Below are 23,091 nucleotides of genomic sequence, written 5' to 3' on the forward strand. Positions count from 1 at the left end.
GACAATTTGATACAGGTTTCTCCCCCAGGAGGGTCTTTTACCGCCACCGCACCTAGAAACTGTATAATAATTTCATGGCAGGGGAGAAGTTAAGACAAGCACTGAATAATGTCCAGTTCCCTTTTCCAACTCATGTAGGACCAAACTGGATGGTGTGCGATTACCCTTTTGGCTCAACGAGACACCCTCCGCCATGTTGGATGTGGCCGACTGCGTCTCTCGGTTCCTTCCATCTTGTCCTTCGCTCTTTTCCTGTTTGACTTTTGCCCGTGTCAACAGGAGCCATTTACTCTCCCATCCCTATCTCTGCTTTAGTCATATTGAGCAGAACTGTGGGGTACCAAGGCATGGAAGGCTACTTTTTAAGGATTCCACAAGCACTCAGACCTGGGGTAATTTTGAGATATGGGGAAAAGAGGAAATGATGGAGGACACATAACAGGTGCAAGGTTCTCGTGTGTAGGATGAAAGGCTGAAAGCAAAGATTGGCACAGGTAAGAGAAGCCGTGAAAAACCTATGCAGAAACAAAATCCACGACAGACTTGAATGAGCATACAACTTATCCCTGCCTCTGCAGAACATCCGGGATTCATCCGGTTACCCCTACCTGCTAGGGGGAGCATCTTCTTTGGATCGGCGGACTATCGAATCATTTCCCGGCGGCTCAGGAGTGGTGGACATAATACTGCTGCGATTCCGAAGCGTTTGCTTTATTCCAAAAGACGTCAAGAAGAAAGGAAGAAAGACTGTCAAATCCAGTGGTGCTACGTGTCAAGATGGATATATTCCAAGACTGCCAGAGCATACAGGAAAGGGCAGATTAACCAGATTGGTGTCGTGGTTAGGAGTGTGGACTTCTAATCTGGCATGCCGGGTTCGATTTCCTACTCCTCCACATGCAGCCAGCTGCGTGACCTTGGGCTCACCACGGCACTGATAAAGCTGTTCTGACCGAGCAGTGATATCAGGGCTCTCTCAGCCTCACCCACCCCACAGGGTGTCTGTTGTGGGGAGAGGAAAGGGAAGGCGACTGGAAGCCGCTTTGAGCCTCCTTCGGGTAGAGAAAAGCGGCATATAAGAACCAACTCTTCTTCTTCTTAGAAGTAGCACCCCCCCCAAACCCCCTCCCCCCCCAAATCACCACAAATTCTGCATTTCAGCAGCCTGGAATTCATGCCTATAGCAGGAGTCTCTCCCCCTACCACCCTGGCTACTGAAAGGAAACATTTCTTACAGTCCTCCTGCAATGCATTTCTATTCCTACGCAGGCCTTTTATTCACACTCCACCGGATCATCCTCACTCTGTCTAGCTGCACCTGCTGTGCCAGGGATCACACTGAATATAACAGGATGCCTGCTCTTGGGGGATTATTAGAACGCAGCTGGGTAGGGGGGGAAATGAATTGGCTGGCATGCACCAGACCTCATGGCTGCCGGCAGCCCCTCTCCCTGGCCTCAATTGTTGCTCGTGGCTACAGAGGGCAAGAGAACCCCGCAGGGATCTGAAATGCCCCGCTAGAAGATAATCAATTGCAATCCGGCAACGTGAGCCTCAACCCCTGGTCTAACGGCGAGAACGAGGGGCGTTTGTGGAAGCCCTGTTGGAAGATCTTGAAAATAAATGTGACTCAGCACGAGGCTACTTCCCTTGCTTAAAAAAGTAGAAGGTTAGGAACACTCAAATAAAAAAGACATTGCAAGGATTAAGTTCGGCACTGAAAACAATTGGGATCGCCGGAGGGTAAAACTATCCTGCACGAGGGCAGGGAATGCCTCGTGGGCTTCTTACGATTTTGCCGACTTCGCAGCTGCCCGCTGAGTTGGTGATGGAAACGGGATTAGAGGAGCTGGTCTCCGTGTGGCAGCTGCTGGCTTCGCCCCGGTCGTCCTCGTAGCCCCGCGCTGCTGGACTCATGGATGAAAGAAACAGGTCAGCTCAGACGAGAGACACACGAGGTATTGGCATTATGGTTTGCTCGGACGGAAATCCTTTGGTGCAAACAAGATTTCTAACATGTGTGATTATTGCTCGATGTCGGCTGACCTTCCACACGGACGCCAGGTGTTGCCTGTATTTTTTCCTACTCAGCGACCGAAGGAAGACTTTTTTTCTTCCACTTGCTGATCTTATCGCAAGCTATCCTCTTTATGAAACCCCCCAGGGTGGGCAAGCTGCTGAAGACTTTACTCCTCAGGATGATCATCTCATTCAAATCCCCTCTTACCAACCCCAAACCATCAAACATGCGCCCGTAAACTTTTTTTTAAAAAATGCAGACAAATCCTTAAAATATGCAAAATAACAAAGTTGGGTAACGTGAGGCCAACCTCCCCCTCCATGATGAGTGACTTTTCTTTATGCAAGATGCGTAGTTCTTTTATTAAATATCAACTAGTGTTACGATTCGGATGAGGAGGTATCCGACTAATTTATTTTTTAAATTATATTAGACAGTGTATACAGTCCTTAATCTGATAAGCACCTCTCTTTTCTTTTTCTTTTCTGTATGTCTATTTCTTTTCTTTTTTTTTAATAAGAAAAATATATTTATATTTATAAAGATGCAGAGTTTTCTGACCTTGAAAGTCTGACGCCTTGTGGACGGGGGATTTCAGCCAGGGTAGCTAGAGGGGGGAAAAAGACCGAAATCAAACTCAATTTTGGATGGGGGTCCACGTCAAAGATAGCAAATGGCTGCCATGTGTATCCTGCCTGTAGGAAACACTATTCAGCGCCTCAATCAACTGTGACCCACCCGAGATTGTGACACATTTATCTAACATCTTTGACACTCAGGTGTGACTTGGACATCTCCAAACAGGGCAGTGAGACCATGAACCTTGGGCCTTCCAGATGGAGCTTGCATGGAGCTCTCTAGACTGAGATTCATGGCATCATCAAAGTACGAATGCAATCTTGGACTACCCCTTGGTCAATTCTGACTCAGGTTTGAATCTGCTACTGAAATCCTGGATTTTGGTGGTACCTAGACCTATAGGTGTAGTTTTTTTTTTATTCTGGTGCAAAGGAGGGTACAGACCGTAGAGGGTAATCTTATACAGACAGGAAGAAACCCACAATTCTTCCATTATAGCTGAATTGCTGTAAGGGAAACTTCTGTAGAGTTTTGCCAGCTTGGCAACAGAACCAGTTACTCATTTAATCAAGTGGAATCAAAGGCGTCAAGTACGTTTCCCCCCTTCCACTTGAATGGTTAAGACATAACTTAATTTAACTCTGAATTAGGCAGCTAATTTTCCTCTGGGTTTTTTCCTCTCTCCTTTGCTGCCTTCTTCCTATCATTCCTTCCAGCCACAGGAAAAAGTTTTCCATCAACTGTCCGTCAGCTTTTAAAGAGTTTACCCTGGCCTCAGGGATATTGCTCCAATTCTCTGACATGGGGGTGGAGGGTGGGGAGGGAAGGTTCACGGTATTAAGGAGGTGAAGAGATGTTTTATTCTCAGCAAAGCAAGGAGCAAAATGGCTTTTGGCACAAATTTAAGGGCAGTAATGGGAAGGCATCTGGAATTCTGGCCCCACTGGAGGACTTCTTGATGGCACCTAGATTTTGGCCATTGAGTGTTGGATCAGATGGGCCACTGGCCTGGTCCAACATGGCTTCTCTAATGTTTTTATTCGTGGACACTCACTGATATTAGTGAGCAGAAGGCCTAGAACGGATAAAAGGAAGCACTTCTTCACCCAAAGAGTCATTAACATGTGGAATTCACTGCCTTGGGAAGTTGTGTGGCTACAAACATAGTTTCAAGAAGAAAATGGATAAATATATAAAGCAGAGGACCATCAATGGATCTTAGCCACAGGGTAGAGATGGTGGACTCTGTCTGTGGCTGTGATGCTCTGTCCTCTTGGTGCTTGGGGAGCTCTAGGTTGTTGGATGTCAGAAAAAAAAATCAAATTCTAACTACATATCTGCATGTCAAATTCCTGCCCCCCAGACCCCGCCCCATATTAAACGCCTAACCCTTGTCCACCAGCCATTCCGCTATACCTGGATTGCCTTCAGGTTCATCCTTCTTTTCAGCCGAGGCTGATCTAAGGGGAAGAATTTGCTGTCTTCCGGAGACTCCTCAGAGGTCGAGGAGTCATCAGCTTCCTGGCCATTTATTTTCGGGCAGCGCGAGTCTAGAGTCTGAGAAATTATGGTGAGGGGCAAATTCCTCGGTAAGCTCTTGAAATTAAAAAAAAAGAGAGAGGGGGAAAAATGTTTTATGAGCGACAAACACAATGTTCCGTTTCCAACAGTTCGTCCAGCACATCAGCCACTTACAGGCTGTGTCCTTCCAAGACAGATCTAGAGTCAAGTCCAGATTGAGGACCATTTGGGTCGTTGACCAAAGCTCCATAGCGATCAAGAGGCCCTAAGTGAGAAAGAAGATTCTCCCAGTGGTGGCCATTTGGTGAGAACATGAGTGAACCTTGGCAGAGATGTAGTCTGTGAGCTGCCACCCATCTCTGGCCAAAAGAAAACCCTTGCCACGCAATCAGAAAGCCCAGCACCACCAATCAGGTTGCCCAAGGGCAACACAACCAATCAGGAAGCCCATGGCAGCAACCTGGACTGGGCTGAGTGATATATTGCATCCTCTATGAAGGCTTCTAGGTCACATTTGCTCAAATATACCAAATCCAGTTTTTCCCAGGCCTGCACTGATATGTCAACACTAATGTTGAGAAACAGAGCAAACAGAAAATGGATGTCTCCCACCTTCCTCTGAATTATGCTACGCTTAAAGCACAGAAGGTCATTTCACAAATGACACAGTGGTAAACTGGAGTTTGCCACCCTGGATGTACTTAAGAAGGAACAGGATCCAGTTCCATGTCACCCATGGGCACCACGATGGGGGGTCCCTGCTCTACCTGATCGTAGCCGCTGTCCTTCGAGAGACGCCGGAGTTTGCTTTCTAGGTTAATGATGCACGCCTCTTTCCGAACCATGTCGATCCGGAGTTCATCATTCTTCTCCTCCAGCTCCCGGATCTGCTTCCGATACTTGTCTTTCTCGATCAAGCACTGCGAATATTGCGTTTGGGCCTCATCGCGAGAATGGAATGCCTGCGAAAGGCGAAGCAAATCAGATACCTCGTTTGCATTCAGCGACTGCCTATCTTCAGTGTCACTTTAGCTGCTTTCCGTCCTGTCCCCTCTTCCTCCCTGCTTTTATGATTTTTTGGATACCTGGTCTCTTTCTTTCTCCACTTCCTCCAGCTGAATCATCACCGTCATCATCCGGTGCTTGTACATTTCACAGTCTTTCCCCAGCGTGGAGCATTTTAGCTCCAGTTCTTGTTTCTCTTCAAGGTACTGCAAATGAGAAAGGGGGGGGGGAATCGATCAATATGACCGGTGCATCAAAGTGATCAATAAGGTCTAGCCTGCTCTGAAGAAGAACACCCAGCTATCTATCTCCCAGTGTCAGAGGTTTTGGCCCAGCTTTCAGGAAGAGAGGAGCATTTTAGCTGCTGAGTCATCTCAGGAGGCCATGGGACAATGGCCAACCTGCTCAACAGATGTGCAGCGCCAAAGAGGAGAGTTCTTTCTGCCTCTCCAGTTCCCAGCTCACCTTATCTCTCAGGTCTTCTGCGTGGCGGATCTCTTCCTGGAGATTGAAGATCTTGTTGACCAAGTCTTGGCGGTCCTCTAGGGCCTCTTTGCGGTCATGCTCCAAGATGTCCAAGATGGCTTTATCGGAATCTGGCAGACCAGGTTTCCCAGCCTGAGATGTGGAAAAGAAGTTTGAAGGTAGGGAAAGAGAGAGAGACCAGGGGAAGAAAGAAGAAACGGGACGGTTTTGCCAAGATTTTTGGGTTCTTCTGGGAAAACGCAGATTAAAAGATACCTTGCCTCTTTCTCAGCATTTCTCATAAGAACAGAAGCCATGATGGGTCAGGCCCATGGCCTATCCAGTTCAACCCTCTGTGTCACACAGTGGGCAAAACCCAGGGGACATCAGGAGGTCCACCAGTGGGGCAAGAACTCCAGAAGCCCTCCCATTGTTGCCCCCCCAAGCACCAAGAATAGAGAGCATCACTGCTCCAGAAATAAGACCATAAGAGAAGCCATGTTGGGTCAGGCCAATGGCCCGTCCAGTCCAACACTTCGTATCACAAAGTGGCTAAAATCCAGGAGCTTCCAGGAGGTCCACCAGCAGGGCCAGAACTCCATAAGTCCTCCCACTGTTGCCCCCCAAGCACCAAGAAGACAGAGCATCATGAACCCAAAGTGTCCCATCTAGACATTGTGGGTATCCAGTCCTCCTTTGAAGCTATCTTTGCTTATTTGTATGAATTCTACCCCTTAATTGCTCTATGGGTGAAGAAGAACTTCTTTTGCAGTTCTGTTCCAAGCGACTCCTCATTCATTTCACAGAATGCCCATGTATTGAAGGAAGGGAGAAAAGTTCTTCTCTCTCTCCTTTCTCCATCTCATGCATCATTTTGCAAACCTCTGCCCACTGACTGGTCAAGCGGCATTTCTCCAACCTAAAGAGCCCTAGCCCCTTTAACCATTCCTCAGCCACAATTTGGTTTCGCCATCTGGGAAGAGAGCAAAGCAGAGTCTGGAGTTCAGTCTCCAACTCCAATCTCTTTCCTCCAGAGCCGGCTTTCAAGCAACGTCTTGGTGACAGGTTTCCGTCAAACTCATTTGCTGGAGAACGGGGCTCTGGAATACCAGCAGAGAAGCTTTCCGAAAGGAGGAGAAGACGTTGCAGGGTAACAAAAGCTGGCTAATGGAAAAATCCGCGCCCGGATTCCCCCTCTGTCGCTCACGAGAGCTAACACTGCAGCCTTGCCTGCTCTCCCTTCCCCTCCTGCCTTTAAGTAATTTGCTGTCCAAAAATAAATCGGAAAAAGCTCGGTGTCAGAAAAGATACGAGCGGGCAAGGAGAAAAACTTGCCGGGGAAAAAAGATATCAGTTTTATGAGATCTCTGGTCCCCAAACCTACTGATATACTGATCAATGACATGTTTTCTGGGACTTAATTCCTTTCAAGTTCGATGCTCAGTCCTACCTAAGGACGCGAGGGAATGTAACCGCAGGCACCTCTCTTGCCTGGGGACGAACCAATATGTCTGGCTCCGATTAATTACAGCTCTATTTTCCGCTGTTTGATTTCAGACTGCCGATTAAGCTCAAGTTACTCACGCTGATTAATTGATTGATGCTTTTGCCCCAATTATGATTTGCTGTGCCTCTCCCCTCCCCCTACAAAGACGGCGGCTGGCATCAGGGAATCGGAGATACCACCAGGGTCCATTGAGCTTTGGTCAATGCGCTCAGATCACAGCTGCCACAAAAGGGCTAGCGCATTGCATGCAGCGACGGAAGGGGCTGTGTGGATCAGGATGGGAATTCTGACCCTCTGGGTTCACCTGGATGATGGATTGCAGCTCTTGAATCTTCGTCTTCAGCATCTCGTTCTCCCGCTCCAGTTCTAGGACCTGTTCCTTCTTTGGGCGGTTCTCGATGTCGTTCTTGAGCTTTAGAGACTGGTTCCTCTCCAGCTTGCACTCCTCCTCTACTTTATTCAGCCGGTGTTTCAGCTGGTCAATCTAGTAAGCCCCATTTATCACGCCGGGAAAGGGAGAGGAAGAAGGGAAGATCAATAGGAACACAACAAACATCTAGTAAACACAGTTCCCTGGAATGAATCTCCAGAACTCTGAACAGTCAGCTTGCAAACCACTCATATTTCACATCATCAGGGGACAGTCCTCTCCCGTATCCCAACAGGGACAGGGCCCTGTTAAGGTGGTATGATAGAATCTCTGGTTAAATTCCCATAGAATGATTGCCCAAACAAAGACAGTTCACACTTTGAAGTAGTGAATCAGCTAATCCAAGGGTCCCTCAACTTATAGGTACCTTCGGAATTCTGACACACCTATAGGATTGCCAGCTCTGGATTGGACAACAGCTGGAGGGTTTGAGGGTCAACTTTGTGGAGGGGATAGATAGACTTCATTGGGGTACAACGTGGATGTTTTCTCCAGAGAAGGTGATCTCTGTCACCTGGAGATACATTGTAATAGTGGGGGAATTTCTAACTACCACCTGGGGATTCTAAGCAGGAAAATCGTGAAAGGCAAATGTAGTTTGCCACGTTTATTTTGTTGTCGTAAGAACGTCAGTAAGGGCTCCTTTTTTTTTTTTACGCTTATCAAGAACTCCCATCTAGAATTGCAACGCCCTGCATGTGGTTGGCACGGTCACAAAATGGCTGCCTCAGGAGGTGGAGCCAGCCACAAAATGGCCACCATGGCTTACCTTCAGTCACACAGTAAAGATCCTTGTGTTGTGGTGGCAGCTGCTGCCAAGGCAAATATATTTAAAAATCTCTAGAGCCAATCAAATCTCCATTGCTCAGTCAGAAGCCTTACTCAGTATAAGCCCAGCCTGCCCTACCCACCATGTTGGGGACCTCTGAGCTAATCCAAAAATTCTTCAAGAGACGATGAAGACTCCCTTGGACAGTTTTATATATGGCAAACAAGCAGAGACAGGTTGCGTGCTAAGGACCAGGAGACTTATCAGTCATATCTGAGGACATTGTCTGAACTGGCTACGCACTCTACACACACTGGTTTTATATCACTGGAACTGTCACAGTTCCCCCCCCCCCCCCAAAAAAAAAAGGATTTTGGGAATGACAAGTCAAAGAAAATAACATAGGAGTCCAGTGGCAGCTCAAAGAATAGCAAAATTTATTCCAGCATAAGCTTTCATGTGTCAAAGCTCATTTCATCTGATGCACTGGAGCGTAAATCCATTAGATCAATGTTTTCTAATATTCACAACATTAAGTGTGTGTGTGTGTGTGTGTGTTACAAAGTGAGGTGAGTTTAAAACAAGATCTTACAGAAAAGAATAATCAGTATACAGTGGGTGCCAGCGAACAACTGTTGTTAAATAGGCACAGTGAGATTCTTAAGATCTAGAGCAAGATAAGTAACACAAAAGGAAGGTACAGAGGGATATATGAGATAAGGGCACCTATAGGAAATAAAGAATACCAGGTCTCTGTTAAGGCCATGGGGTAAATATCTGAACTTGTTAATTAGTTCTAATGTAGTAATTTCCTTTTGGATTCTCCCTTTGAATTTTCCTTGTCTGAGAATAGTGTCACTTGCATCACAGTTACATTCGGGGCCAAAAAAGACCAACATTTACAGTGGCCGCAGACTTCATGTTCCTTTCCCACAATGCACCTCTCACCTCTAGCTGAAGGTCTCGGCTTCTCATCACCGCCATATTCTTTTCTTCACTCAGCTGGGCGTACCTCATCGCCAGATTGTAGTTCTCGTCCTTCACTTTGACCAGCTCGTCATTGTAGTTGTTCCGCTCTTCTTTCATTTTGTGGTACCTCTCCTGGAAGGTAAGTAGCTCTATCTTGTTGAGCTTCATTTGCTTTGTCTCATCCTCCATCTGACGGGATTTGGCCAGGAGTTCACACCTTTGGGCATCCTTGGTCTTGATCTGCTGCTGCAGTTTAATTATCTCATTCATCAAGAAGTGGGTAAGCCCTTCATGGCCTTCCTCTACTAAAATAAACAGACAATGGTTGGTATTTCACTGCTCCTTTCTGCTTGAGATAACAAAAAAGTTACCAGGCTATACAATCCATGGCACCAAAGAAAACATGGCTTAAGCAGATCATGGAAGACCTTAGAAACCAGCAATTGACTATCTATATTTCCAGAACCACTGCCACCAATCTCCAAGAGTGGAAACATATTATAAACAAGGCAAAAAATCCAATACCTACAACAGAGTATTGACTGAGAGGACAACCTGCTCCACCAATCACCAGCCAAAGAATAAAAAGAAGAGTAAGAGAAAACAAGTATTTAAAATAGGGTTGCCAGCCCCAGGTTGGGAAATACTTGATTTTGGGGGTAGAGCCTCAAGAGAGTTGGGGTTTGGAGAAAGGAGAGACCTCGGCAGGTTATAATACCATAGAGTTTACCCTCCAAAGCAGCCATTTTCTCCAGGGGCATGATCTGAGCTGCTGATCTCCAAGCCTCACCCTGAGGTTGGCAAACCTAATCAAGACAGGAATTCAAGGAGAAGGAGCCAATATCAGTAGACTAGCCTGGTTGACCAGAGGTTCAGCAGATTGTTCTGGGTCCACCAAGTAATCCCTGACTGCTAGCTCTAGTCACAGTGAGGGGTGGTATAAAAATTAAATGAATGAATAAATAAGTAAACAATATAACATGTCTTTTACATCCGATGGAAGTCTACCAGGATTAGGACAATAATATGTTAGACACTTCTGGTCCCTCTCTCTCTAAGACTTGTCCTTTCACAGCAAGCACCTGGAAAATCCTGTGAGAACATTTCAGTCTGTGTTTTCCTCATCATCGTCAATTATGTATATCCAACTTACCAGTCAAACTTCATTGCATGAGGCTGTAGGCCATTGCTAGATCAGACAATACAGTGGATTGATCCAACTTACCAACGATGGTGGAAAACCGGCGTGTCGGCTCCTTCCCAGTCACCAGTTTGTAGAGGTCGGGGTAGGAGAATTCCAAGCTTTCCAAGAAAACTACGTAACCCCTTTCTCCTTTCGTATGAAGGATGTCCAGCAGCCGGCCTGGAGACAACCCAAACACGTAACATCTTGAGAAGGCTACCAGAGACTCTTGAAAACACAGAACCAAGTGCTGCTGTTCCACAGCCAGCCTCAGTCTTGGTTTGACCCTATCACAGATCTCTCCTACAACGTTCCACCAGAAATAACCACTCCATCTCAATGCCTGGGTCTCCACGGTTGTAACCAGCTATGAAACGCCACCTAGTCATACCTGCTCGGTTAATTTTGGAGAGCAGCATCGGCGAGTTGAGCACCTCATCTTCATCCTGTTCATCGATGACCTTACACTGACGCAGGTATGGGGTCAGCTTGGCGGGGTTGATGTACCGGGTCAACATGTGCCGATTGCATTCCACGTTCTCCCATAGGGCATCATCTTCATCCATCAGGGTCTCTATGCAGTCCTCCATCTCTGGCTTTCCTCCCTAGAAGAAGCAGAAGACGGGATGGGCAGGGCTGGGAAGAAGATCAGTAGATCAATGGTTTGGAACCCCATCTACAGACAAATGATGCATACAAACTCCCTTTTGCTTGCTGGGATAAGTTACACTCAGCAACTATATCAGGGGAAGTGACTTCTATTTCTGTATGAATTTCATTTCCCCTTGCTAAGACCATTGCGTGCTGTGAAGTTTACTGGTACGCTCTCTTTCTGGAAACAGAGTTCATGATCTGCCTCCCCTGCAGACACCACTCCCGCTTTGGATGGTTTTGTGACACCACCCCTCAAGAAAGTTGGCACCCCGAATTGCCACATGGCCACTGGAGACCAGCAGCACCCAGACGTCTTGGTTCCTGGGTCTAGCCCTGAGAGCCCCAACCGTTCTAGTGATGCTGCCAACCTAGGGATGCCAACCTCCAGGTGGGACCTGGGGATATCCTGAAATTACAGTTCATCTCGAGGCCACAGAGATCAGCTCCCCTGGATAAAATGGATGCTTTGGAAGGTGGACATAATGGCCGGTGGCCAAGGAACACTTGGAAATGACCACTTCTGGAATTACCACTGGTCTCCAGAGATCTGTTCTTCTGGGAACATGGCTTTTTTGGGACACTGGACTCTATTGCATTACACCCCGCTGAACTCCCTTCTTTCCACAAACCGTGCCTAGCCCAATGCCCCCTGCTTTCCCCAGGTGCTGCTCCCCAAATGTTCAGGAATCACCCAACTCCGATTCAGCAACACAGTTTTTCAGGCTTTGCATCGAACATCCTGACTGCTCATTAACAGCAGTTTTCTCTCTGTAATCCAGTGAATTCATTTCCCGAATGTCGGCAAGGTGGTGGCGCTTTGAAATAAACCGGGAGGGGGAGGAGAGGGATGGAGAAACTTTGCAGAGCTCAGCAAACACGAGGCCATCTCTGAGCATTTCGCTTCCTCCAGATTTATCTTGGCTTTGCAAACAATAATGGCTCTGCTCTTTCTTCCTTCTTCTTTTTTAGTGCATTTGTGGGACTCTCATGTGTATGCAAATTGGAATGGAAATGCAACAGCTCCGGAGTCTTGAGGCTCAGCCTGCCTGCATTCATCGTTGCAAGGAGATTGGAAGGACATGTAAGGGTAGAGGGGAATGCACTCGCCTCCTTGACAGCCAGCTCTGGGTTAGAAAATACTGGGAGACTTGGGGGTGGAGCTGGGAGTGGGCAGGATTTGGGGCTGGGAGGGACCTTGGTGGGATACAATGCTACAGAGTCCACCTTCCAAAGCATCCATTTTGTCCCAGCCCCTGGAGTTGACCTATAACGACAGGGGAACCCCTGGTTCCACTTGGGGACTGGCATCGCTACTGGGACTGTCTCAGATGAGAAAGATCAATCACAGGTCAGGTGACGATAAGTTGAGAAAACCCAGTGTGAAGCGAGAAAACAAAGATGCCTCCCAAGAATTTTTAAACTGTGTCTTGCTGCACATAAAAAAAACAGGGATGGGTCACAACAACAAGGGCTCTCCTGGTTAGAGGTGGAGGAACACCTGTAAACTCAAAAATAGGTGTGGGCAGTCTCTGCGTGTCAACTTGTTCCGCTCTGCCTTCCTCTCCTCAGCTAAATATGAGTTGGAAAGTCCCAGGTCAGATCTGGACCCAGTCATGAACATTTGACGTGCCCTTGAGGAAGCTACAATGGCTGAACCTCAGCCAGTGATGGAATAGTAACCTGAGTCTACAAAGGCATCTTGTTTTTCCCTGGATGGCCCAGGGGAGCCTTATCTTGCCAAATCTCAGAAGCTAAGCAGGATTGGTCCTGGTTAGAACTTACATGGGAGGCCATCAAGGAAAACAAGGGCTACTCTGTAGAGGAAAGCAATGGCAAGCCCACCTTCATTTGCCTCTTGCCTTGGAAACCCCATGAGATGCATCACCATAGATTGGCCAATTGCTCGCTTTGTTCTCAATTTTTGCCTGACATGGATGATGCAGGCTAGCTGGAGCAAGTCAGATCTCAGAAGCCAGGGAGGGTAGTCCCTGGTTAGTCCTCAGATGGGAGACCACTGAGAAAGTCCAGGGTCACTATGCAGAGGCAGGCAATGTCCAACCACCTCCACTCAATTCTTGCCTTGAAAGCCCTATGGGGTGCCATGATCTGACGGAGACTCTGCTATCTACATGCAAGGCATTTGCCGGCATGCTTATTCCACCAGAATCTACCCACAAAAACAGCTATTTTCTTCAGGGGAACTGTTCTCTGTAGTCTGGAGATGAGCTAGAATCCCAGGGGATCCCCAGGTCCCACTTGGAGGCTGGCATCCCTGTTCCCCCCACCACTGAGATAACGTACAGGAAGCACTTTGAAACTTTGGTGCCAGTACATAAATGTCAGGGATTATTATTGCCGCAACTGCGATCGCTCTTAATCAGGCCTGACTACTTGTTCGGTGGCAGGCTCTCTCGCATTCCTTCTCCTCCCCGTCCTCTCCCCTCCCTCCTGGAACCTGTCTTTGCTTTCAGCAAAGCACATCAACAGATGCAAATGGCTGCAACTTGCATTGGGCTGAGGATATCCCCCCCCCTTCTTTCAAGAAATCACATCTGCTCCCTTGTGGTCTGTTCCACGGCCTCTGATTCGAGCGGCACTCATTATCCCGAATGGCACCTCGCAAAGGCTGCCAGGGTGCCATGGAAACCGTGTTGGCGTCAGTCACAATTCGCAGGTGCAGAGTCACCAACGTGGACAGACTGAAAAGAAACAGGTTTGGGGCTTCCTCTTAGAAAAAAGAGTTGTTTTTTTATACCCCGCTTGGTTTACTACACGGAGGAGCCTCAATGCGGCTTATAAACACCTTTCCCTTCCTCTCCCCACGACTGACACTGGGGAGGTTGGTGGGACTGAGAGAGCTCTGTGAGAACTCCTCTGTGAAAACAGCTGTCAGAGAACTGGGACTGGCCCAAGGTCACCCAGCTGACTTCATATTGAGAAGTGGGGAATTGAAACTGGTTCTCCAGAATAGAATCTGCCACTCTCCATTCTGAACGTCGCAAGTTCAAACATTCAAATTACACCTGTCTAAAAAAGAGAGAAGCTTTTAAAAGAGCAGTCACACCTTGCTTTCTACCACAGACACATCCTGTGAGGGAGATGGGCCTGGGAGAGCTCTGAGAGAGCTGCTCTACACCAAATTGACTCTCACGCCGAGCTGGCTCTCGTAGGGATGAGGACAGCCCTGGCAGCGCGGGATGTGCAGGACACAGGCCCTGATTCCAGCCGATCTGCAAGGCCTGTATTGCACAGAAACAAAATGGGGGGTCCTTTTCTTCTTCAAACAGCAGTCTCTTTCCTCCCCCTCCTCTCCCTACCCTGCCTTGGCTCCCACCAGGACTAGCCACTGCCTGCTTCCCTGATATGCTGCTTCTGATTGAGCCCAGCTACTTGGCAGCTCTACTCCTGCTCCGTTCTTTGCATCTCCCGGTGTGCCATGCTGTTCTGATAGAAGGGGCACGGGTGGGGGGGGGGGAGGGGGGGAAGAAGCCCTTCAGACGGGGAAATCAGCACGATGCAATCCGGGGTCAGAACTGAAACTTCACTTGGAGACAGATGAAGCAATCAGGGGCGATTATTATTCTGAAAAGCATTCCTTAGAGAAGATTCCTGGCAGAGCGAGCTTTGAAACCTGACGTCTTGCAGCCAGGAGGGAACCGAACAGGAGACCTGAGAAATTAGGCTCTACAAGAAGCAGGGAACCCATATTAAGAACATTTAGAAGAGCCCTGCTGGATCTGAGCAGTGAGGGTCCATCCAGTCCAGCCTCCTGTTCTCACACAGTGGCCAACCAGTTCCTCTGGGATGGTCAACAACAGGGCATCATAAGAACATCAGAAGAGCTCTGCTGGATCTGACCAGTGAGGTTCCATCTAGTCCAGCATCCTGTCTCAACACAGTGGCCAACCAGTTCCTCTGGGATGGTCAACAACTGGGCATCATAAGAACATCAGAAGAGCTCTGCTGGATCTGACCTGTGAGGGTCCATCTAGTCCAGCCTCCTGTTCTCACACAGTGGCCAACCAGTTCCTCTGGGATGGTCAACAACAGGGCATCATAAGAACATCAGAAGAGCTCTGCTGGACCTGACCAGTGAGGGTCCATCTAGTCCAGCATCCTGTCTCAACACAGTGGCCAACCAGTTCCTCTGGGATGGTCAACAACTGGGCATCATAAGAACATCAGAAGAGCTCTGCTGGATCTGACCAGTGAGGGTCCATCTAGTCCAGCCTCCTGTCTCAACACAGTGGCCAACCAGTTCCTCTGGTCAACAAGAAGACTGAGAGGCTGGGGCATTCAAGAGAACATCAGAAGAGCCCTGCAGGATCAGACCGGTGGTCCATCTAGTCCAGCATCCCATATCACACAGTGGCCAACCAGTTCCTCTGTAGGGTCAACAACAGGGCATAGAAACCAAAGCCTTCATAAGAACATCAGAAGGGCTCTGCTGGAACAGAGCCCATTGGAGACTCACAACAGCAACATGACAACCACACAAACTGCATCTACACACTACTGGATATTGCACCACAGCCAAAGAAGTGCAGCTGGACAGGTCTTATGCATGCCAGAAAGTCCAACTGTGCAAAGTACTGGATGCTGAACCATGCTGTTGCGACACGGAATGATGTGCAGATGCAAGGATGGCCAAGAAAACAAGATGGCAGCCAGAGTTGGGTCAAAAGCAATTTCCTTTCATCTTCCTTCATCTTGAAATACACCTCCTTTTCCATGCATTATTTGGCAGCTTCTTTCAGGTTCCCCCCCCCCCCCCACAAGGCCGATACAAAGACTCTCTCGGGGGATTGGTGCAAAATCTGCATGAGAACATCCAAGAAGCTCCCCTTGGTGTGGCTTCGCTGTTTGCCTTGTTCGGCACACTGTGGCGTGTGTCATCTTTTAAAAACAATATTAATGCTGAGAATAATAATAATAATCACGGCAGGTTTCATCAGATCTCTTTGGGACCTCCTGCTTGAAGGAAAGACCCCGTTGCAATCGTCCCTCAGTCCCCCCCTCCATCCAATTCACTGAACAGCAAAATTAGAACGGAGGGAGCCGTGGGGTTGGATGGAAGAGACAGCATCAAACAACCTCGGTGGCCACAGAGAGTGCTCCACGGTGGCTCGTGGCCGCGGTTTAACAAGCAGAAAGCCAAACTGGAGACGTTCCCGCATAGATCTTGGCGTGGAATTTTATTCTATTGACTACACACATAATAAATATGAATGCTTTATATCATTAGCCGGGAGGACTGTCCAAAAACATATACCTAAGAGAGGCCGGTGAGAATACGCTCTCAGCCTCATTAACGAGGCCCACAAAGTATTTCATAACCATCTCTCTATAATTCAGAGCCCTACAATGCACAGGAAACCGCCTCTTGTGGTGAGGCGCTAATGAAGCAGAGGCACCAAGAAAGAAAGATGGCAGGAAACGACAGGGCGAGCTAATTCCTCGCACACAAATGGGGTTTGTTTTGTTTATTTCAGAAAATAAAGGAGAGCAGGAGGGCTTTGAGCGAGGAGCCACACGGATGCTGTGAGCCCACATGGAGATCTGCTGGAACATTCTCCGCCAATAGCATGTATCTAGGAGGCCCTGGTCACTGTACTTAATGGGACTCCGTCAAGGACCTGCAGGCGGTGGGAGCTGTGCACCTCCAAAAGCCCAGCCGTAACAGCCATCAGTCTCCTGTCCCACCTGACAGGAGGGGCTCACGGCCTGGAGTGGCCAGTCCCTCCTCCACTGCCCTCGGTGGAGGTGGTGGGACTTCAGGCGCCAGGGTGGGCTGGCTCCTCTGCCGACACCCTTGGTGGGGGTGTCAGGACACTGGGCACCTGGGTGGGCCTAGTTTGTAGGTGGGTGTTTCTCTGTGAAGGCCCCACTCCCCACCTCACCAAGTCCTTCCCAATGTATCTAAGGTGGCCCACCTGCAAGTGATGGTTGGAGATCTCCTGGAATTACAACTGATGTCCAGCCAAAATTGCTAGACAACACCTAGAGGTTGGCCATCCTACTATGAAAGGGTGACTTCCTCCTTGGAAGTGTCGTTTGGTGCAGGGCTCCTAGGCATCCCCTAACTCCACTGAGTTTGAGGAAAGGAGAGTGACCACTGAACACAGTTACTGCTGTGGATCAGAAGAGAGGACAGTGGAATGAAGGTTCTCCGGCTCTTGATGGTCTTCCATCTGAGCCTCAGGAAGAAAACAAATGAGGCAAAGAATTGAGGCCATGATCCCATCTACACTTCTTTGAAGGAACCCTTAGGGACGCCACTTCTACCTGGAGATCCCCTGCAATCCCCAGCTCATCTCCAGGTGACAGAGATCAGTTCCCCTGGAGAAAATGGCTACTTTGGAGGGTAGACTCCATCGCATTGTCCTCCACCGAGGATCCTCCCTGCCCCCCAATCCCCCCCCCACTCCCAGCTCCGCCCCCTAAGTCTCCAGGTATTTCCCAACCCAAAGCTGGCAACCCTACCCTTGTAGCATGAGTGTTCGTTCCAAGTAAACATCTTCTGGATCATTAGCTACACTGTTATCTCTAACCACGCACTCCAGAACATTTCTAGTTTCTGCCTGTTGGGCCGTAGTAACTCAGCATAGGATTAAGCTGCCGACGTGAGAATTTAAGCACGCTTCCTGCAGCTAATGTATTTTTAAATCTCTCCCGCTGCTGTTTATAATGTCTTTGGTAGTTGCTCCTCACACTTCTCCTTGGCTCGCCTTCCTACATCTTGACATTTTATTTGCGGCAGCAAATTGTAGTAGCAATTACTCGCCGAGCGCTAGCTATGTTTTCACGTCCTTCCCCGGGAATTATACCCTTCTTTCAGCACAAGTTCCTGTTTGCCATCCAGAAAGACGCTCAAACCAACCAGGGCAGCCACCAAGGACAGGAGGAAAGAGACTGACCCTGCAACGGAAGGCGTGAATGGATGAACCTGCTTTAGACCAAATCAGATCGCTGGTTAGTGAACAAATCATCTACTCAGACTGGCAGCTGCTTTGTGGGGTCTCTGGCGGAGGACATTTGCATCACCTCCTACCTGATCTTTTGCATCGGAGACGAGAGAGACTGAGCCTAGATCTTCTGTGTGCAAAGCCCTGCTCTACCACTGAACATTGGCTCTCCCCCTGGTGCTGAGTTCCTAAAATTATTTATAGGACAGTCAGAACTACCGTGGCCTTCATGCAAATAGCAAAGACACCCTTCCTACCCATCGTGGCTCTTAAGAGAGAGGTTCTGACGGGGTCCATATTGTGGAAATAGGCAAGATCTGTAATGGGCATGACTCAAGAGAGTATGAGGAATATTCTCCAGGGGACAATGGGGGGGGGGGGAGATGTGTAATTAGCATACTTACATTAGGAACTTGCTGGATTTTGTTTCCCAAATCATGTTCTCCTCTGTCCTGCCCACAGAAGCAACTGAGCCAACCCAGCTTACCTGGGAGTGGGTGAGGCCCCTGCCACCTGCATCTTTGATTCTCCAAAGCGTATGAAGAAGCAAGAAAGCATCTGAAGTAGAAAAGTTATGGCTCTGCTGGTTCACACCTTGTGTCACCAGTACGGTTTTGACTGTCCAACACATGGACTCCCTGCCCACCATCTAGAAATGCTTCCTCACCCTCCTGATCCTTCTGGTGTGGGGCTGCAGGAGAGGGCTAAAGGAGGAGCCTTTTAATTCAGAAACCCTTCAAGAGTCCTCCCCATGGGGTGGCCTTCTGGATCATTCCCCATGGGGTGGCCTTCTGGATACAAAATCAGGTGGGTTCCAAAGAGCAAGCAACCCCCCCCCCCAGCAGCCTCCAATGCGTTGATAACTCTTCAGAATTACATCTAGTCAATTTGCAGACAGTTCCGTAGCGAAGAATGCGAGCGGCATATGGAACGTTAACACCCCTGACCCTTGTAAAAAACTTGATAAGTACCTGAAATAAGTACCCCCCCTTCCCTCCACCGAGGACATCTCCACTCACAGCTGGTGTCTGACACTGGTGCAAATGAAGCGATCATGGTTTGCCAGGCTTGCCTCCCCTTGCGTGGGTTTCTACATGGCAAAACTTCCAGCAAAAGGGAAAGAGAGAAGAAAAGCGATGCTTGAAAAGGGGTTCCCTTTGAAGGCGTCTCAAAAGGTTTCGGCTTGTTCCTCTGGTCTTGCAGCAGAAGAATATGATGGAGAAGAAGTGGGCTTTTTTTGTACCCTGCTTTTTACTTCCCAAAGGAGCCTCAAAGTGGCCAGCCCTCCCTCTCCCCAAAAGAGGAGGCAGGTGAGGCTGAGAGAGCTCTGAGGGAACTGCTCTGCAAGAACAGCTCTAAGAGAACAGTGACAGGCCCAAGGTCACCCGGCTGGCTGCATGCGGAGGAGTAGGGAATCAAACACGGTTCTCCAGATTAGAGGCTGTCGCTCTTAACCGCTACACCACTAGGAGAAGACACCAACATTGTTTTGGGTGTACTAGGAATGCTTCCAATTTCTATTGACTTTACTATAGAGATTGGGGGAAAGATTCCTAGAGCGGCATCTGATGCAGTGACCTCAGTGCTATCAACGTGTCCTTCCCCTTCACCAAGGCCTGCTCCCAAACACTCCTGGGATTGTCAGACACAGGTCTGATGACCCTGCTCCATAGGACAGAAAACCTAGTGGCAAGTTTCCGGTCGGAGGTCAACCGAACTAGTGGTCCATCTAGTCCAGCATCCTGTTTCACACAATGGAAAACCAGTTGGAGAGGAATGGGAAGGCGACTGTAAGCCGCTTTGAGCCTCCTTTGGGTAGGGAAAAGCGGCATATAAGAACCAACTCTTCTTCTTCTTCTTCTTCTTCTAAAGGGCTAAACAAACTGGGCACGATGGCTAGCAGCCTTTGATGGACTTCTTCTCTTCCATCAACCTGTCAACCCTTCCTTTGTCCTCATGGCCATCCCTACTTCCATTGCTTGTGATTCTCACAATGACCAAGAGCCGGGGGCCACCAGGAGGTCCACCAGTGGGGCCAGAACTTCAGAATCTCTCCGACTGGTACCCCCCAAGCACCAGCAATCATAGCTCCAGACCTCCTGGTGGCACCTGGATTTTGGCCACTGTGTGACACAGAGTGCTGGACTGGATGGGAGCTTTGGCCTGATCCAACATGTCTCCTCTAAGGTTCTTGTGTCCAGGGCAGTACGCGGCACGACTGGGGTTTCCTGCAGCCATCAGGGAATGTTTGGAAAGATACTTGTCAGAACGTGCAAGTCATGAGCGAGGGGTGGGGAGAGGGGGAAGCGTAAGGGGCAATACTGCGGGGATGGGGCGGGAGTGCGACAAACAGTCCTCAGAGAGAAAACGTAAACAGTGAAAAGCCAGAGCAGAAAATAAAAGAGAACGAGACCCCGAGACAGATTTCGGCACCCTCAAGATTAGTGCCGCGCTCAAAAGCATGCAAATCAAGCTAATAGCACAATCATTTTAATAATTTACCGCAGGAATTTAGTGCATCTATTTAAAGGGATTTCAGAAATCACAGGCCGGGAGATGAAAGCTTGGCATTTAATAAAGGCTGTAATCTACACACCCTCCGTGCTGCCACGCATAACGATGAGGAAGCAGATGAACAGGCGGCACAAATCTTCCAGAGTTGTCGGACTTTTTTGTGGCTCGAACACTGCTTTCGCCCCCAGCCACTCCGTTTGCCGCAATGAGATCAGCTTGGGAAGTACCCGAGCCGGCTGTCCCTTCTAGGGATGCCAGCCTCCAGGTGGGGCCTGGAGATCCCCTGGAATTATAGCTCATTTCCAGACTGCAGAGACCAGTCCCCCTGGAGAAAATGGCTGCTTTGAGGGGCAGACTCCTTCCACTGAGGTCCTCTCCCCTGCCCCAAATCTTACCCACTCCTGGCTCCACCCCCAAAGTGTCCAGGTGTTTCCCAATCCAGAGCTGATTTCCCAATCGCACGCTGATGTCTATGCCCAAATGTTTCTTTTTTTAACCCTTGCTTTGCCCTGAAAGGCCTAACACTGTTTTTTGCCATCTGTTTCTAGTCTGCAGGATGTTTTATGGATACCCTTTTAGGAGGCCCCATTGGGTTTTAGGCCCTGGCTTGTTTATTATTGCTTTGCTTGTGTGCTGTTGGGTTTTGTTGCACTGTTGTCATTTATGAGCTGCCTTTAGCCTGTCTCTGACCAGGTGGCATATAAATTGACTCAAGGAAGAAATAACAAAAATGGACATTGGTGTTGACAACAAATGAAGCCAAATGCATTTGATGCCACTTTCCAAGCTCAGAAGCTTGTTTGTGCAAGAACACCTTGATCAGCCTCTTGAGCAGAAGGAAAGAAGAGCCCTGTTGGAGCTCAAGGGAGATGGAGTTCAAAACATCTGGAGTCACCACAGAGAAGTCCGTACTACAGCTGATCGGCTGTATGCATACTGGAGCATGCAGGAGATCAATTCTACTGATCTACCTTTAATCTCCATCCTTCGGCCGAAGGCATATTGCAGGCTGTGTGGTCTCGATTTGCCTTGGAAGCAAGAGGAAATTTGACCCTTCAAGCTCCCTCCTGAGTTTGATAAAGCTGGTCCCCACACTCTGCTATTCGCATTTTAAATGGCGGGGGAGACTTACGCTTCGGAATGTGCATTTTCGCCTGTTGAAATTTTAATAAGGAAGCAGGGGAGCCCAGTTTGGATCTCCAAAGCTCAGCAGGGTTGGCCCAGATTAATATTTGGATGGGAGACCATCAAGGGAGGAGAGGGTTGCTGCGGAGAGACAGGCAATAGCAAACCACCTTCTGAATGCATCTTGCTTTGGAAGCCCTGCAGGGTCACCATAAGCCAGCTTAGACTTGACAGAACTTGACACACGCACTGGAAGCCAGTGCAGGATGCCAATAAGAAAGTGGTCCTTCCCATCTTCTCCTCTAGGTCGAACCCGGGACTGTCCAACTCGCCGTTTTTGATGCCCCCCACTGCACTGGCTCTCTGCGGCAGCTCTCTGCCAGTGGAAAAGAGCAGAACCTCGGTCGCTCCATGAAAGCCGTTGCGGAGCTGAGTTCGACTTTTTTGACCTACCTTCAGGCGTGAAGGAGGACGGAGGTTTGCAGGAGGCCAAACGCAGCAGCTCGGGAGCAAAGCTTCACTTTGAAAGCCCTTCAAGGCACCGGCCGGGCACAGCTTCTTCCCCCCATCTTAGCCTTGCTGGCCTGCTCCCCCCCCCCACGCCGTGCTCTGCGGGTGCCCCTTGCAAGGCTGCTGCTTCCGCCACGGCGGAATGATGAAACACGTTTCCGGAAGGGCACCCCCCCCCCCACACACACACACTTCTTAGTCTCCTTTGCAAATGCAGCCCCTATATTTAGCAGCTAGAGGAATCTGGGCCCAGCCTTCCTTCCCCTTCTCTTCTCAGCAGCTTTGCTTCGGTTCCTCTTTGAGACGGAAGGACAGAAAGAAAGGCTGCTTTCCCCGCGAGGGGGGGGGGAAGAGAAGGGGAGCTGAGAGGGACCTCAGTGCAATGGGGAGCCCCGGACAGGCCAATCCCTAGCAGTGGGAACACGTGAAGGTAGCCTTAGAACTGGCATGGTGTGGTGGTTAAAAGCATCAGGCTGTAATCTGGGGAACCGGCTTTGATTCTCCCACTGCTCCTCCACATGCAGCCAGCTGGGTGACCTTGGGCCAGTCCCAGTTCTCTCAGAGCTGTTCTCACGTAGCAGTTCTCTCAGAGCTCTCTCAGCCCAGGCTGTTGCGGGGAGAGGGAGGGAAAGTGTTCCATTGGGTAATGAAAAGCAGGGTATATAAAAAACAAAACACCTCTTCTTAATTCACCAGGAGATCTGGAGCTGTCTTCTTGGCGGGCTAGAGTGGGAGGGCTTTTGGAGTTCTGGCCCTGCTGGTGGACCTCCTGGTGGCCCCCGGGTTTTGGCCCCTGGATCCAACAGAGCTTCTCTTCTGCTCTTACATTTGGGGTGCTGATTTTCTGTCTGGACTAGAAGTCCAGGCCTGGGCAG

At 49.0% G+C, this 23,091-nt stretch overlaps 1 protein-coding gene and 1 long non-coding RNA gene across 6 annotated transcripts in view; one reads left to right on the forward strand and one right to left on the reverse strand.

Moving 5' to 3' along the window:
* Nucleotides 1-23,091, reverse strand: part of CARD11 (caspase recruitment domain family member 11) — a 53,204-nt gene that overhangs the window by 21,942 nt on the left and 8,171 nt on the right. The window contains exons 1-12 of one of the 5 annotated variants that reach the window (XM_077316465.1): nt 22,160-22,298; nt 10,840-11,053; nt 10,491-10,628; nt 9,245-9,570; nt 7,402-7,581; nt 5,591-5,743; nt 5,206-5,331; nt 4,888-5,082; nt 4,016-4,195; nt 2,582-2,627; nt 1,792-1,907; nt 609-709 (exon numbers count right to left, since the gene is read on the reverse strand). In XM_077316465.1, coding sequence (XP_077172580.1) covers nt 609-709; nt 1,792-1,907; nt 2,582-2,627; nt 4,016-4,195; nt 4,888-5,082; nt 5,206-5,331; nt 5,591-5,743; nt 7,402-7,581; nt 9,245-9,570; nt 10,491-10,628; nt 10,840-11,038 — 1,760 coding nt within the window. In that variant the 5' untranslated portion in view covers nt 11,039-11,053; nt 22,160-22,298. Of the gene's footprint in view, nt 1-608; nt 710-1,791; nt 1,908-2,581; nt 2,628-4,015; nt 4,196-4,887; nt 5,083-5,205; nt 5,332-5,590; nt 5,744-7,401; nt 7,582-9,244; nt 9,571-10,490; nt 10,629-10,839; nt 11,085-22,159; nt 22,299-23,091 lie in introns of those variants that run through there. The other 4 variants (XM_077316466.1, XM_077316468.1, XM_077316469.1 and 1 more) reach the window with 4 other exon arrangements.
* On the forward strand, nt 12,099-17,959 carry LOC143827252 (uncharacterized). The gene is made up of 3 exons (XR_013227227.1): nt 12,099-12,183; nt 16,595-16,689; nt 17,941-17,959. It is a non-coding gene; the product is annotated as an uncharacterized LOC143827252 (long non-coding RNA).

This window comes from Paroedura picta, chromosome 17 (assembly GCF_049243985.1).
Source record: "Paroedura picta isolate Pp20150507F chromosome 17, Ppicta_v3.0, whole genome shotgun sequence".
In the NCBI taxonomy this organism is placed as follows: domain Eukaryota; kingdom Metazoa; phylum Chordata; class Lepidosauria; order Squamata; family Gekkonidae; genus Paroedura; species Paroedura picta.